Here is a 17,216-nt window from a genome sequence, read left to right as displayed (position 1 = left end):
TTCTCTTTAAAAAACGCCACTACAGAAACGGCTATGTATATCCTCACCAACTGAGCTTTGTACATACAAATAATGTATCTATACTTTATCAATAAATTGTATAACTGTATACACTAATACAATTAGAGTATAGTTCATATAATATTGTATTGTATGTAACCACACAAAACCGATAGGTTATGGGTCAGTATAGCTGGCTCTTTAGTACACAACAATACTGGAGGTAGGCCTACAATTTAATTATTACAATTCTCTCGTATACAATACCTTGGTGTGTGGTGATCTTTTGGCATAGCCTACTTCCACAATGACTTCACCGGTTGTTTGTTTATTTAGGCCTATGATGAGTATCAGTATAACTGGTATATGTGCCAGAAAATATTATAAATAGGTTACCCTAGTCAAAAGACTGGACAGTTTTCAATAATAATAATAATGTTCAATTTATATAGCGCAAAATGCAGGGCGCTTATAAACGCAGAACAATCAACAGAAAATGTAAAAAGCACACAAAAATTAATTAATGTTGAAAGTGCAAGTTAAAATTGGTATTTGAGAAGTTGTTTGAATGTGGCGAGTGATTCGACACTATTTTTCCATAGATTCATTTTAATTTTCTGTCCGATTCCAGCAGACTAATCTAACATTCTTTAGTGTTTGTAAGCTCTCGTCATGAATATTATTTACAAAAACGTGATAGGATTGGAACATTTATTTTACACTTTATAATACATTCTGTGATTTACAAACATACATACGTATTTAATAAATTAGACAGTAGACTTTGTACAACTGTAAATTGCGCTTTAAATTATTATTATTTAAGCTTGGTTAGCGCAACAACAACATAAGCACAGTGCAAGTGATGTTTGACCAATCACAAGCGATGAGTTATTTGAACTATTGGTCAACTCGCTCGCGTTGCGTCGCTAGTGGGAACCATGCTTTGAACATAAGCACAGTGCAAGTGGTGTTTGACCAATCACAAGCGATGAGTTATTTGAACTATTGGTCAACTCGCTCGCGTTGCGTCGCTAGTGGGAACCATGCTTTGAACATAAGCACAGTGCAAGTGGTGTTTGACCAATCACAAGCGATGAGTTATTTGAACTATTGGTCAACTCGCTCGCGTTGCGTCGCTAGTGGGAACCATGCTTTGAACATAAGCACAGTGCAAGTGGTGTTTGACCAATCACAAGCGATGAGTTATTTGAACTATTGGTCAACTCGCTCGCGTTGCGTCGCTAGTGGGAACCATGCTTTGAACATAAGCACAGTGCAAGTGGTGTTTGACCAATCACAAGCGATGAGTTATTTGAACTATTGGTCAACTCGCTCGCGTTGCGTCGCTAGTGGGAACCATGCTTTGAACATAAGCACAGTGCAAGTGGTGTTTGACCAATCACAAGCGATGAGTTATTTGAACTATTGGTCAACTCGCTCGCGTTGCGTTGCTAGTGGGAACCATGCTTTGAACATGGACACAATGCAAGTGTGGTTTGACCAATCACAAGCTTTAGGCAGCCACACCATTTGGATTCGCCTATTTAGTTTGAACTTAACGATTAACATTTCTTTTTAATTCATGTTTAAATTCCTCTATGTTGCCATTTTAAAATGTTATATAAATGGGTATTTTTATTATCAATGAAATTGGTCTTTGGCTGAAACGGGTAAACAGCACACATTTAATATACACTAGTACACTTTATAGTAATGGCTTCAGCATTCTCAATGTATAGGAATTCTATTCTTTGGGTCATAAATATTTACAAATATTACAAATAACAAAACAAGTAAATAAAATGCCATCGATGATGATGAAATAAATTTGTTATGACAGATGGAAGGAAAACCTGTCGTCGTCACATTCACTTCCGTTTAAATGCTCGTGAATCTACTGGAATGTGGGGTCAAAGTTCACATTAACCTGCCATTTCAAATTTAAGTTTTGTCTTAAATTTGGTAATGATGATACTTTCTCAGCACCAATGATTGCCAAGTATTGTGCAACAGACCGTGACTTATCAATATCGTCCTTCTGATTGGCGTAATTTTTTCCCAAGTTCCTCGATTCTGATGTCTTTAAGTTGTAATAAATGTTCTAAGCGTCGAATCTTAGCCTGAAGTATCTAGAAGTGATAAACATTCAAGTAGATTTGGATATTACTATCAAATATAAAATAATCTGCAATCTGTATTTACTCAACACATAAAGTAAAATGTATTTTATAACTTGGGAAATGTTTCCAAAACACTATATTATTTGCTTTGTTTGTTTGTATTTGTTTGTTTATCCATAATTTTCATTGATTATTTTCCCCAAGTATCTACTGTATGTACAACAGACGATGGCTGACTTTCATGACAATCGCTATAATATTGGCAACGTCACAAAAACTTTATTTAAATCTCAAGTTATTTGTGTCTCCAATCAATATTAAATAGCATGCCTTTTGTGACTTTCTGAGAGCTTAATTTATTTATCTGAAACATGTAACATTTTATGTGAAAATAGAGGAATAACTGGGAAATGAAATGATAACATTTTTTGTTAGCTGTATGACTTACTTGTACAGTTTCCTGAGAGGCTAAAAGTGCCTGTTCTTTTTCTTCTATAATATACCTGACTTCTGTTGATAATGGTTGACCGTGTTCTGAACTTACATTCTGTAAAGACCGACTTCTAGCAGCATTGCTGTCAAAATAATGACATTTTAAAATAAATCACTACATCTCATGCCGCTGCGATAATAAAGTCTCGTCATCTTGTATCAAAAATTATTATTTTGTAAAGATTTAAAAAGATTACTCATATTCTGACAGTTTGTAAGTACAAGAATTTTGGTTTATTTATTATATAATTTTTTAGGTAACTTTCTGAACTTGAATTGTTTTTTAAACAAGGAAATCCATCTGGCCTCATCTTGAGTGTCCTCGATATGAAATTGTCAATTTGAGGCTAATAATTTTTTATGTTTTTTTTTGTCTTTTTATTTAAATTGTACGATTTACTGTTTTACTATGTTTTCTCCTAAGGGAAGTGAATAAATTTGAATAAAAAATAATTATTATCAAACCAACTTCAAACCCAACCAAATGCAAATATTTATGTCTGGTTGTTTTAACTTACGTTTGATTTGGTAATCCTCCAGCTTTTGGAACTGATCCATGATGCTTCCCTCCTCTATGATAAGCTGAATAATAAACCAAAATGTTGACATTAAATGAAATATCAAAATGATTAATAACATTAATGTGACATTAATGTCTTGACATGTTTCTTCACTTACAATAGTTTATATGCGTAATTCAATGTTAAATAAACACCACTCTAAACTTGAGTACATAAAGATTGATGCAGTTTCACACCAGATACATTGACTCAAAGTCAATTTCAGAAACTTAAAACCAACTTTAAACATTCCCATAGTAAATAGTAAATGTTTTCAAAGAAACGCATAAGAACTGCTGTGTTGACACGCCAGACTTTGTTACATTATTAAAGTATATTATATGCAATTCAGTGTTTTACCTTTATCTGACCTGTCTGATAATACTTTATATGTTTCAGGCGTCATCTGAAAAATAATAATTAATACATTTCCAAAACTGTTGCAATTATTATAAAATCAGAGATTGATTTCAATTTCCTGAAATTTAATTGAAGTCTTATAGTTTTATGTAGGTGATCATTTTACAGTATTAAGTTGAATTTGCAAATTTTTTTGATTATCTTACTTTGTTACCAAGAGGTATTCTTTTTTGCTTGTGATAGTTTTCTATCTTGATCTTGAGTTGCCATAAAAATACTTCAACAACACCTGCTTTACAATTAATAACTCCTCTGATGATATTGTCTGGAACATTCAGGTTCAGCTTTGTAAATACTTTTCTGTAAAATAAAAAAATTAATATTTTATTTCATTTTAAAAGATAGATTCACTGAGAATGAGATCATGTGGTCATTTACCTGCTTAGTGTTCCCCAATTGGATAGCTTTTGTTGCGTTGAATTAGCAGGTGTGTAGTTATGAAGCTCCACTAACTTAGGATGAAAATGTGATACGACTTCTGCTGTTAGAACTGTAAAAACAAGATGAAAAACAAATTTGTTAAATTGGCTATTGAAATAATTAATAGGCCTAATAAAGGCTAGACCTACTACTGTAGGTCTAGGCTATGCCTATCCACTTTTTTCATTGTCATACCTACAGTATGCCCCTAATATCGAACACACAACCAAACCCACACATAGGCCTACATGTTATGGTTTGTTTAATTATTAATAATATTATTACGTAACAATAAATATTATTCTATAATAATTAATAGGAATAGGCCTACGGCAGTAAAATACTAATTTGTAAGTTTAAAAAAAAATGATTTCAAATATTTGATCTTGTTAGATTTTGGGCTAGGCCTAGGCTTGTAAATCAAGTGGTAATAGATAGACGTACCCCCATCACTAAAGTCGCGGGTGATAAGGCGTTTCGGACGTGAGAGAGGAATGCTGTCAATCCAAGAATACAATTCTTGAAGTTTCTCTTCATCTAAGCTTTGTTCAGACATTTTTATTTCAGTTTCTTCTTTCTTCATGAGCACAATACTTTATTAGATTATTTAAAAACTATATAAACAATATGTGAACACAAAAAGACAGCTTAAATTGCAGTAAATACAATCATGCTTTCAAGAACTTTTTTTCCGAATTGATGTTGTCATTCACGACCATCGCGTAGTTAGTAAACAACTAATACTCCAGACGCTTACTGGCATTTCTACATAAATGAAAACTGTGATTGCCTAAAAATGGATGGACCGTAACGGCTAAACAATAGTTGATGGTGGCGCTATTCATAATGAATCCTGCGGGAAAAACAAACTAAAATGCCCCAAAAAGTTGTCTTATAACTTAAAGTAAGGAATATTTTTGCGTAACAATACCTTGCATGCATTGTTAATTAAATTATTTAACGCTTTACTAAAAGTGACTTACTTGCATAAACTTGGGTAAGCCTAGCCCTAGCAGGGCTTCTAGGCCCGCAGTGCTGGCTAGGCTAGATAGAGAGTTACTCTAGGCCTACTACTAGGCCTAGGCCTAGAGCATTGATTGACATCCAAAAGTTGTCCTGGCTGGCAAGGCCCCAGCCGGGGGACCAATATTTCACTTCACATAAAGTATAGGCCTAGCTAGTTGGCCTTACTGGTGCACCAGTGGTAGTGATGCCATGCTGGTTGCAGTAATTGACCTGATCTCGGTACACTAGCTAGTAGGCTACGTCAATAACATTTTACTTTAATTCAATATTTATTTGTGATAGAAAAGTGAATGAACCAAACAGACGTGCATATAATTTATATTACGGTACTTGTTCCGTGGCTGTTGATCATGGTTGACAATGAATTTCCTATGCAATGTAGCCCCAAATACAGCAACCATGCAATTAGAAAATACTAATTTACATGCTCCATTTCTATGTAGAAAACTAATAAATATTGTTTACATTTTTTCCAGATAGTCAAAGCAGTGTCTTTCATAACAAAGAAATGTAAACAACAACGATATGAATAAGAAAAAAGATCTGGAAGCAAAAGAAAAGGCACTGTTTGAGCTAAGGGCTGAACGAATGAGGCTGCTAGAACGAGCCAAACAGAACCTGCAAATGTCAAGTGATGATAACATTCTTGATGCTAGCATTAATACCAAGCCAAAGTTGCATAGCAGGTATTATTTTAGAAATATTTTTTGCCTAAATTTTAACGAAAATGAGAATAATGATAATGCAGTCATTCTTGAGTTGGATTCAAACCCACAACCTGCTACCCGATCACTGGTAGTGGCCTGAAATTCCTGCTACCAATATTTAAAAAATTTATGATTATCAAAAAGCATCCACTACTCTGGAAATACTGACATAATGAGAAGTAAATAAACTTATTTTTCATTTTACAGGTACGGTCAACAAGAAAACAAGAATGAAGTTAAAATCAAAAGAAATAATCAAACGAGGATCAAGTTGCCGAATGAAAGATTAAACAATCCAGAAAGTCAAAATGAAGTTCTTGGAAAAAAGGCCAGAAAAATCCCTGAAAAATCTAAGTTGAGGACCAAAGCAGTTGTAAAGCCACATCAATTTCAACGTGCTAGGCCAGGCTACACTTGGAATATGAGTGGGCGGCTAAAGGAAATTAGAATTAGGTTTGAAACTTTGTTGTTTGCTTTTTTCACATTTGATCGAGCATACACTAGGCATGTTATATACAATCACTATTTTATTTTTTTCTTAAAATCTTTGTATTTAATCATTTCAGACATCTTGCCAGAAAGTTTTTATGGATTTGGTTGAAAAATTGTTTTGGGAAAATCAGGCCATCCATCGCAAGGTAAGGTAGAGTTCTGTTGTTAAAACAAATTTGTGTCTCAAAGTTTATCAACCTTTGTAATAAATGTTACATTTTTTTTATTTAGGAATCATTACAAGAAAGTGCTTCTAAAAAAAGTTATTTTTGAATGGAAAGAATTGTGGTGGAAGGAAAGAAAGGAGTGGAAACTAACGATAAGGGCAGAGTGTCACAACAGGTACGTCCATAAATTTACCTGGCCATACCAAGGATTACAAATGGGTACATGGTTTATTGATCCTTAGTACCAACGTAGTATGCAGCTTACAAGAATTTAAATTCATCAATAGTTCTATCTATATAATGAAAGCAACTTGTAATACGTGTATGTTGTTATTTTATGTTTTTTTAGGTACCGTTTATGGCGTCAAACATGGTCAGCATGGGTTCAGTACGTTGTTCTTCAGAGAGTTAAAAATGCTAAAATAACATTAGCTTGTAGACATTGTAAGTTTGGTTTTAGTTTTACAACATTTTCTTTTTATCTACATACCCGTTTAATGAAGAGCAGGCCAAATTTCTTGGGTGCAAAAAAAAACCCAAAATACTGTTTTATAGGAATGGTGTATCTGTGCTCATAGCCGGTAAACAGTTACGTCTCTGGCTAATTGTAATTAGTGATACAGTTGAAAGCTAAATCTCTGTCTACACTAAAAAATGTGATGTGTGCATATATGGACATGATGATGTCATATCAATACTACATGTGGGTATATCACTACCATATTTGGGCACATCACAGTTTTTTGTCAAACTAGTTTGATAGTGTAGACAGAGCTTTAGGATGGTTGAACCATTTACATCTGATAGTGTTCACTGAATAAGAACAACTACTTTCTATTATATTACAATATAACTCACAAAATTGTTTGCATTACAGCTAATCAAAAGATACAGCAGCGAGCACTTGCAGGTTGGCTGGAACATCACAAAGCTAAAAGATCAAAAACGTCCGTTTACAAGGCCCTTGAAAAAGCAGTTGCACACAAACATTTAAAGAAGACATGGGCAGTGTGGAGAGCTCGGCTTCAAAGGGCTAAATTTTTACAGGATCGAGAGATGCACGCTTTGCACTTCTGGGCTGAAACACTAACACATAAGGTTAGTTGAATATGAAGTATAAAACATGTAATACAATAATTAAACATCAAGAATTATAGATATATTATTCATATGAAAATTATTTTCTGAAATAAAATTGATAAACCACTTTCAATTGATGTAGATGTTTGAAAGGTGGAAGTTACAAATGAGTGAAAAACAAAAAGAGAAAGACAGGGAAGTGGCAGCAGATCATTTGTACAATCAATTCCTTGTGGCTAGATGTTTCTTTCAAGGTTTTCTTCCATACACAATGTATAGGGTAGAAAAGAAAAGAAGAACTGGTAAGAATCATTTTAAACCATGTTTTATCAAGGGCACCTAAAATGATCAATTTCTACATAAATGTATTAATAGTAAAGCTCTTTCTACACTATCGAACTAGTTTGACAAAAAAAGTGTGATGTGCTCAAATATGGTAAGTAATATGCCAAAATATGGTAGTGATATGACATCATCATGTCCATATAAGGGTACATCACATTTTTTTGTCACATAAAGTTTGATTGTGTAGCTTAAAAGTGTGTTCACATGACACACTCTAGTACTTTATAGAATAACAATATTGGAAATTAAATAGCTGTTATGACAATTGTATCTTTTGTACTTTTATCTAACAGCAATTGCTGCTACATCTTATATTGAACGTTTAACAACAAAGTATTTCCACCACTGGCATACAAGATGGTACACCAAGAGGATCATGGCTGAAAAGAGTCACCAGATAAAGGTCATGGGTCAAAGGGCAATGTTACGAAGAATACTGATACACTGGAAATTATGTATCCTTTTTTTTAGTTTATTAAAATACTCAGTCAAATTTTTATTTGAAGAATTGGTTGTGTCTGTATATCAGTGCTTTTATTTTCATTCATTCATATATTTAATATGATATATAATACAGTATTAGAATTAAATAATACATTTTATAATGGATTTGTTAAAAATGCCTTCACTCTCTAAAATTCAGATATATTTCTAGAACAACAGAAAGCATTTAAAATAAAGTTGGCTACTGAAAATTACCAAGTCAGGTTATTGGTAAGAACATCAAATTATTCAATTCAATTCAATTTATTTTCATAAGATACATCATTGTGAAATAATATTACAGTGTGTTTTTGTTTTTAAAGTAGAATACACTTATGCTGGAGAAACATAAATAAGCCCAGAGGGCTTTAAGGCTAGTTCCACCAGAACAAAAAATAATTCAAAAAGTATATATAATAAATGTTTCAAAAGTAGTCAATAAATAAATAAATGAAAATAAAATATGAATAACAAGAATAAAGAAAAAATAATAAAAAATTTAAGCTACATACACAAGCACAACAAGACACAAGACAAAAACATGTGACAGAACGAGGACAGAAGGGATGAAGATGCTGGGCAAGAGTTAAAAAACTGGGTTAGAGGATAACGACTGAATTCTTAGGGGAACTTGTATATAAAATATATATTTGTTGCAAAAATCAAATGATGTAAGACATTTTTACTACTATTGTTTCTTGTTTATAGACAATTGGTTTAAGATCATTCAAACATGCTGTACACAAACACAAACAGAAGAAAGACCAAGAAGACATTGCTAGAAACTACCAAACAAGTGTTGTGAGTGTTAAAAAAGACCTTGGTTTAAAGACATTTTGTTTCATGGTAAAGTAAAGTATTTGATCATAGGCTATTTAATTAAAAGTTTAACATTTTAAATTATTTCTCAATCACAGTTAATCAGAATGGCATGGAATCAATGGATGCTTCGATGTGATGAGAAAGATGAACTAAAAATTGTCAACCAGTCACGGCGAGCATGGTCTTATTATAAGTCAGTTACTATTTGTATTACATAATTATTTTATTTTTATTTAGTAAACTCATTATTTAACTATTTTATTACATTAAATGAATTTAAAATTACAATTTTTTTATTGAATGTACTCAAATACTATTCAGAAAGAAAACTTTAAGAAGATGCTTCGGAATTTTACAAAAATATACCACCTGGCGGAAACATCGCAAGGTAGAAAGTGAAAATGGTTATTAATATAAATGTATTAGTTATAGTAATGCATATAATGATTGCTCCTTACTTCTAAACAATTAAATTCACTTTCATTTCAGAGTCAATATGTAGATGCAGATGCATTCTTTGCTTACAAAATTCTTCCTAAATGTCTTCATTGTATGCAACATTATGCTAAGATGAGGCAGGAGAAGCGACAAAGACAGATGGCCTCAGGAAATTTTCGACGGTGAGTAATTAGTATTTTTAATTTTAAAGATATTGTAAAGAGGAACTGTTAAAAAATGTTAAATGATTAGTAATGCTTATACAATGAATGTGAATGTGAATTTTTTTGTTCATCTTATTTTTTTAATTCTGTTTTTTTTTTTTATTGTATTTTAGTTTTGTTTTATAATTTGATGTATGAGTTTTGAATAAAGCCAATCAATGATTTTTGTAATGAATGCACCTATAATGGTAAAATAATTAATTATTAATTCAATTTTATTTATTTTTCATACAGAGAATGTTTGCTAGGCAGTGCATTTTTTCGGTGGATGTTTTCTTACAGAGCCAGCCAAGATTACAGAATGATGGAACGAATGGTACCTAATTTGTTCACATTTTTCCTTTTAATTAAATAAAAATCTAATTTTAAATTTTGAATGTGCCCAAATATGGTAGTGATATGCTTAAAGATGTATTGTCCCTTGAAACACAAAAAATGAAGGTCAAAATATTCTAAATTTAAATTGGCCATATCAAAGTAATATTAAAGTTATTCGAAAATTCGAGCCAAAAACTAAAAGTTTACGTAATTAACAGGTAAATTAATTTGATTTCGTCTGGAAAATCGTCGTGAGCGAAAGTAAACAAAGATTTTAAACAACGAGTATGCATTATGCATGATGCTAATTAGGATTGTTTACAACTCGTCATGGGTGAGAAGGTGTTCTCACACAGATCGCGAAAAAGTTTTATGATTATGCATACAGAGTAGCCAAACAAGCGCGTTGCATTATGAGATATGTTTTGATCAAAAACTTTGACTGGAAGTCAAAGTTATTTTTTGAACAAAAAAACGTCTGTATTTCAGTTAAATGACCCACTTTTTTTCGAAATTTAAAAAAAAAAATTTTTTGGAATTAGTCAAAGGGACTTTAAATATGGTAGTGATATGGCATTATCATGTCCATATATGCACACATCACATACTGTTGTCACATAAGATTTGATGGTGCAGACAGAGCTTTAGCCATATTTTTAGAGTTTTCTTTCACATTGGCACTGTAGAATATAACTTTTTAAATATACTATTTATCATTTAACTATTGGTAATCTTGAATGTTGATTTGCTTTGCATATTTTAGGCTATTCTACACTATGATGATCAAATCACTCGTAGAAATCTTAAAGTTTGGCAGAAAGCCACTCACGAGAAACTGTTAGAGGAAAAGAAAATAGAAACAGCTTGCCAACATTATTACAGCAAATTGGTACTGAAGATGTTGAGTGCTTGGAAAACATATACAAAATTGGAGTTTAAAAGGTAAATAAATTAGAATTGTCCCTAAATATTCCTCCAATTAAGCCTGGCTCCCATTACCTATAAAACAAGTGATTTGACTTATTGAATGTCCTGTTCATATAATAATATCCTGGATTTATATAGCCTCTAATGTTCTAAAACCGCTGAACATTGTTACCCCATTTTTTTGGATCAAACACGTATGGAAACATACTCCCATAATGCAGCTAGTAATCTGCGCGAAGTTGTGTCTTTTTATACACCTGGGTGGAGAGAGGCAAACGTGCCTTAGGATACAAGCAATGCGGCGAGAGTTGGATTCAAACCTCGATCTCACAATCAGTAGCCGAACGTCCAACACACTGCGCCAAATGCCCATATGTTTTAAATACAATCATTTATCTATTTAATTAATAATTTACTATGAATTGTATTTTTATAATTATATTCTATAGATTGTTTCTCTTCTTTCAATAATTACAGCAGCTTTCAAAACATAATTTTTCAAAATATATTAATTTTTTTAGTAAAAACCAAGATGTATTGGCTTATAAACACTCTGTACACCAAACAACCAAGAAAGCTTGGAAAGCGTGGGCAATGTATGTTGCTAGGCAGCAAGTCAAAGGTCATAAAAAAGCAAAAGCCGATGTTTTCTATCAACAGGGTCTTCAGAGGAGAGTTTTGGAAGCCTGGAAGGTATGAAAGTTTCAACTGCCTTATTATAAAGCAATATAGCCAACATCTGCACATTTTAGTTAAACAAAAACTACAAAAATCCATGGTTAGCACAGTATAGTAGTAGCACCATTCGGAAAGAAAAGATCTTAAGAGTGTCAATTCTTATATACTCCTATATAGACCTATCATCATGGAATGAAGGCTGTTTACAAGGAAGTAAACGCGAAGAAGACACGACATGACAGACAACGTCTTTGTGAAATGTTCCAGCATTGGCGGCAGACAATTCAGGATATAGTAGAGGATCGTCACAAGTTACAAATAGCAGACAATATGTACGCAGTAAAATTGAAGGCGTTAGTAAGTATATGGACGTCCGTTTCCAAAATAAAAGTAAAATCAATGATTTTCAGAACAAGGTTTTTATCCAAAAAGTTCCTGAAAACTGTTTTCTAAAACTTTCTCTATGATGTTGTTTTGCTTTAAAATGTAGTCAAATCATATATAACTAATTGAATATAATCTATCATGTGAAATATTTATAGCATGTTATTTAGTGTGTCTGTAAATTATATTTTAGGTTTTCAGGCATTGGTACCATTACACCATACTTCATGTTGGCTTGCGAGATGATGAAGACCACAGAGTAGAACATTTCAAATTTATCCTAAATTCAGGTAGAAATCAAACTGTGAATCATTTAGTCTTTACATTTCAGTTTCAAATCATCAATACTGTAATATTTTACAGTTAGTTGAATTTGAGTTGAAATTCAAGAAATTCTACCCTCAACTTAAAATAGGTATAATTCCTTGATATTATGAAATTCATTTATATATAGCTGCATTTATAGGATTTAAATGTTTTTTTTTTTCATTGTAGGAAAATTAAAACGCGCTTTTAGCGTATGGGTTGCATTTACAACTTCACAACAGAACAAACACTATTTAAACAACAAAGCTAGATGTCATTATGAAGTTATACTGAAACAAAAAATGATTGTAAAATGGAAAGAATTCAACGCAATACAACTAAGAAAAAGGGTAAGAAAGAACCAAATATAGCTATCAAATAATTTTAAAAACGAATGAAATAGAAATACTATAAATATAAAGTATTTTTGATGATTTTATATTTGTGTTTTATCTTACAGTTATTACAGAGTCAAAGTATTTGGCTTCACAATACAAGACTTCTTTCATTTGGGTTTAACAACTGGAGGACACAGGTAATTTGATAATCAAATTAATATGAAAAAAGAGAGCTGTAGAGGATAATATATGAGATCATCTTGTCAGATGACTATTTGTCTATTAATACACAAATAATGAATGTTTGAGTGTAATGGTACAAATAATGGCATTTTTACTTTATTAAAAATACTTCGTTGAAATATAACCGTTCAATATAAAACATTCATTATTTGTTTTATATAGCATCTAATTGAATTCCTGTCATTTGAATCAGATTGAATAAAAGGTCTGTCTATTAAATGTTTTATTTTATTATGCATCTGTATTACTTCTAGTATCATCACTCCCTTGAAGAACAAGCCAAGACAAACATAGCCCTCTGGCAGTGGAGCCTTGTCCTTCAGCGCAAGGTAATCGTTGCATGGGTTGCGTACACTGCTGATAAAAAGCGAAAGCAAGCTCGTCTTGAGGTTTCTATGGCTACAAGGCGCAAGAGATTGTTGAGGGATGGGGCAGCACAATGGCTGAGTGTGGCGTCATATCTTGCTAGTGAACGGGAGAAATTCGCTGCTCAAAAACAAGCTCAGGTAAGTTTCCTAAATTTTTTTTCATTTTTTTTTTTATTTTAATCGGTATATAAAAATATATTACAAAACGACAGTCAAAGACTGAAATGAATTGTATTACAAATAAATAAAAATTTAGTTAAAATTGCTATAAAAATTAGATAATGTTTTAAATATTTGCATACAAAATGCAAGGATCGTATAAGAATACATTTTCACGTTTTCACAAGCTGCAACAATGTAGACATAATGGTGTTAAATAGTGGGATTGTCTTATAACTGGCATATCTGATTGGTCAATTGATGTAGACATGGTGTCCTTATTGTGCTGTGATTGTTAGCTTTCTAGTAGTTCTTATATTATGGTGATATATTATTATTGATCAAAACGTCGAGAAACTCAACAGTTCTTTTCAGAACTAATATACGTGGTGTAACGCAAACTTATATCAACATCTACTGGTTCTTATATTATGGTGATTTATTATTTTTTTAAGAGTGCGTTTACATCATATCAGATTGTTCACCAGTGTGCTATGAAATGGAGACAGAAGACACATGATAGAAGAAATGCTAGGCCATTAAAGCAAAACAAACTGATACAGCCACCAGCTCCACATCCATCTTCTACAGAGCCTCTAATGTCTGTGAAGGTAGGCCCATCCCAGGAAGTCGGCCTAGCATCTATAGACAGGTATAGCTGAATTTTTATATGATACTGAATACAAATTACTGTAAAAACAGATCTTGAGTTGAAAATGATTATTTTTAATCAACCTTTGATTCTCATTTAAGGTTGTTATCAGGTTTAAGAGGCAGACAGCGCCCTCAGCCTCGAAGGCCGGCATTTCTTATGGATTCTTTACAGAAGGAGGGCCTTTGGCAGGACCCTATTACACCTAGTGAAAGGTATATACTGTACAATTTCATTCAAAATGTTAAGAAATTTACTTTATAATCTTTATAATCTTTATTGTCTTTCTTTCTTGTTTGTTCATTTTCAAATACATAAAATCAAAACTAAAGACAAAAGACCAAAAAAATTACTTGTAATTAATAATAATAATATATTGTTTGAAGGTTTGCATGGTGAAATCAAATGTTGATATAAAATTTGCGGTACACCACTTATATTAGTTCTGAAAAGAACTGTTGAGTTTCTTGACGTTTCAATCAATATGCTTTTATCGTCCTCAGACCGCAAACTTTATATCAATAATAATAATGATATTCAGTGAGCGCATAGAGACATCGTTTATTTGTGCTATATACATATGTCTATTATTATTATAGTGCACACACACACATTCACTTAAAACTAGAACAAGCACCACATCATGATCCTGAATTATTGCTTTGTTTTTATTCTTCATTGATATAACTAGAAAAGTGGAGGATCCAAGCAATGCAACTCTATTTATACCTGAACATTGTCCAGAAAGATATACACAAACAGAACATAATTTGAATGTTGTAGAAGGTGAATTCATTGATTCCGGATTTGTCAGAAGAGATAAAGGAGACACCAAGGACAAACCACCACAAAGATTACCTACATTTATGGAAGCACCAGTAAAAAAACAGTCCTTACCTCAAAGAGGTAGTGTTCATCCAAATAAGGCATCAGGGAGTAAGCCAGTACTTATACCACCATCAGTATTCATGAAACCACCTGCTCACAAAGATCATACAACTGTGGTAGCAAAGAACAACAGTCATCTTATGCAGTTATCAAGTTCAGATGATTCATCTGATGATCGAGATGATGAACCGCCTGGTCTTCCTGTACCACATCATCAACCAGTTACTCCACCATTACGAACATCGTTTGAAGTAACAAGTCCATCGTGGGCATCTAGTGTACGTGATGAGACCTCACCCCATGGCAATCAAGAAAGAAAACCTCATCCAAAGTCTGAATTGGTTCTTTTACCGCCAGATGCATTTATTTCAGGAAAGAAACATCAGGAGTCCTCTGAGAGATTAACATTGCAACAGGAATTGGAGGACATCAGAGATAAGCTGAAAACGTTCCAACAGTTAAAATCAAAATTAAGGTGACCAGTCATTTGTATAGTATATACTCATACTGTATGAATATTTATATCGATACCTTTTATAAAGCTCTGTCTACACTATCAAACTTTATGTTACAAAAAATATATGGACATAATGATGTCATATCTATATACTTAAGCATATCACTACCATATTTGGGGCACATCACACTTTTTTGTCAAACTAATTTGATAGTATAGACAGCTTAAGAGTGCATATTAGAATAAAGATCTGTGGTCTGCGTTGCACATAATCCTTAACACATGCCTCCTCCATATATGTGGTCTGCATAGCTTATAATCGTAAGACATGCTTCCTTCACTTTATATTATTTAGTGTGCAGTGTAAAACTAAACTGATTAGATCATTCTGTTTACTATTCATAGATCATTGAAAGAACAAGACAAACAACTGACTGAATGGCTTAAAAATCAAGATTCATCTACTGCTGATGGTGATTTGGAAATACAAGATGTTATTGATGAACTTCACGAGGTACAGACTATGACATGATTTATATATGATAATACTGTACAAACCTGTCAACCATTATCAGATCTCCATTTTGGCTCTCTGTAATAGGTTGATGCCTTTTACAAGAGAACACGTATTAACAACTAACTTTACCTTATAATATTTGAATTCACTATAGTACCTCTTCTTCTTGTGAAAGGCAGCAACCAATTTCTTATCTTTATGTCAATGTATTGATTTATTATTTCATAGAGTGAGATGGAAATTAAAGAACTTGAAATACAAATCCAGTTTGAAAAGCTAGGTGCAATGAAGTTAGCCACACGGGCACAAGAGTTAATAAAACAAGTTGAGTAAAATCATGTTTATGTATTCTCTGTTGAGGACAAAGGTTTCTGAATGAAATATGCCAATTGCCTCTAGAAGTTCTTGCCAATTTTGCGGTTGCTGCTGGGTTGAAACTTCTCAAACCCCTAAAAATAGTAATGTATAGCGCCACCATTTACAGAAGTTCCACAGGGAGCGACATTTTGGCCAGCCACCCAGGGTGCTTTCATCCACTTTTGGGCCGCCTACTCTATGTATAACAATACTTCCAAAGTAGATGATTACGTTGCTTTGCTTGTGGCTTAAGATCAATGATTGTAGGCAAGATATACACTGTGAAAAAAAACTCTACAGAATGTTATACACAACATATTAGCAGTACTATTTAATTTAAACTATCCTGGAAAATCTTTTATAAATGTATTTGTAATGTCAGTAATTTATGTTTATCACTTTGTATGTATTTTTTATAATGTTGATTTTCCTTGAATTCAAATCTAATCAAATGTATGTATATAGTGTAAAAAAAATAAACAACACTAGTAGATAATTTTGTTTTTTGTTGTTGTCATCATTGTTACTCATAAAACATATGCTGTTTATATTACAAACAAAATCAGGTATCTGAAGTCTGTACATCTTGGCCTTGGTTCACAGAATTGATTTTAATATTTTTAGTAATTAAGAAACTTTGGGACCTTCCAATAAAAAACAACTGTATCCTAATCAACTCTTCCATTACATATCCATCCATCCATTTTACTTATTTATCCATCCAGCGAGTTCTACTGAAACATTATGTTGATGTTTATATCTATTTTTCATTGCAAAGCAACCAAGCCAAGTATTCAACATGGTTAGCTTAAAAGATTTGGTTTG

At 32.5% G+C, this 17,216-nt stretch overlaps 2 protein-coding genes across 4 annotated transcripts; one reads left to right on the top strand and one right to left on the bottom strand.

The window, feature by feature from the left end:
* Positions 1-705: 705 nt before the first annotated feature.
* Positions 706-4,735, bottom strand: LOC144836990 (sperm flagellar protein 1-like). Its single transcript, XM_078691956.1, has 7 exons — positions 4,460-4,735; positions 3,974-4,085; positions 3,742-3,895; positions 3,536-3,581; positions 3,134-3,197; positions 2,572-2,698; positions 706-2,132 (listed from the first exon to the last, which is right to left on the bottom strand). The coding sequence occupies exons 1-7, from the start codon at positions 4,596-4,598 to the stop codon at positions 2,028-2,030; spliced, it is 747 nt and encodes a 248-aa protein (XP_078548082.1). The 5' UTR covers positions 4,599-4,735; the 3' UTR covers positions 706-2,027.
* Positions 4,736-4,844: 109 nt separating this feature from the next.
* LOC144838447 (protein SFI1 homolog) lies at positions 4,845-16,874 on the top strand. Of its 3 annotated transcripts, none has more exons than XM_078693812.1 (27): positions 4,845-4,919; positions 5,518-5,727; positions 5,956-6,201; positions 6,315-6,386; positions 6,472-6,582; positions 6,757-6,851; positions 7,285-7,505; positions 7,630-7,789; positions 8,126-8,287; positions 8,476-8,546; positions 9,024-9,116; positions 9,233-9,330; positions 9,459-9,525; positions 9,627-9,757; positions 10,034-10,115; positions 10,881-11,059; positions 11,566-11,737; positions 11,900-12,079; positions 12,300-12,396; positions 12,602-12,762; positions 12,873-12,947; positions 13,248-13,499; positions 13,976-14,172; positions 14,274-14,387; positions 14,864-15,535; positions 15,923-16,031; positions 16,263-16,874. In XM_078693812.1, exons 2-27 carry the CDS (start codon positions 5,567-5,569, stop codon positions 16,365-16,367), a joined length of 4,083 nt encoding a protein of 1,360 aa, XP_078549938.1. In that variant the 5' UTR covers positions 4,845-4,919; positions 5,518-5,566; the 3' UTR covers positions 16,368-16,874. The 3 variants fall into 3 exon arrangements, with proteins under 3 accessions (XP_078549938.1, XP_078549940.1, XP_078549939.1); XM_078693814.1 differs by lacking the exon at positions 16,263-16,874 and adding an exon at positions 16,072-16,227 and having other exon boundaries at positions 15,923-16,038; XM_078693813.1 differs by lacking the exon at positions 4,845-4,919 and adding an exon at positions 4,939-5,012.
* Positions 16,875-17,216: the final 342 nt, after the last annotated feature.

Source organism: Antedon bifida, chromosome 3 (assembly GCF_963402885.1).
Source record: "Antedon bifida chromosome 3, ecAntBifi1.1, whole genome shotgun sequence".
NCBI lineage: Eukaryota > Metazoa > Echinodermata > Crinoidea > Comatulida > Antedonidae > Antedon > Antedon bifida.
This window is presented reverse-complemented; position numbering and strand designations above follow the sequence as displayed.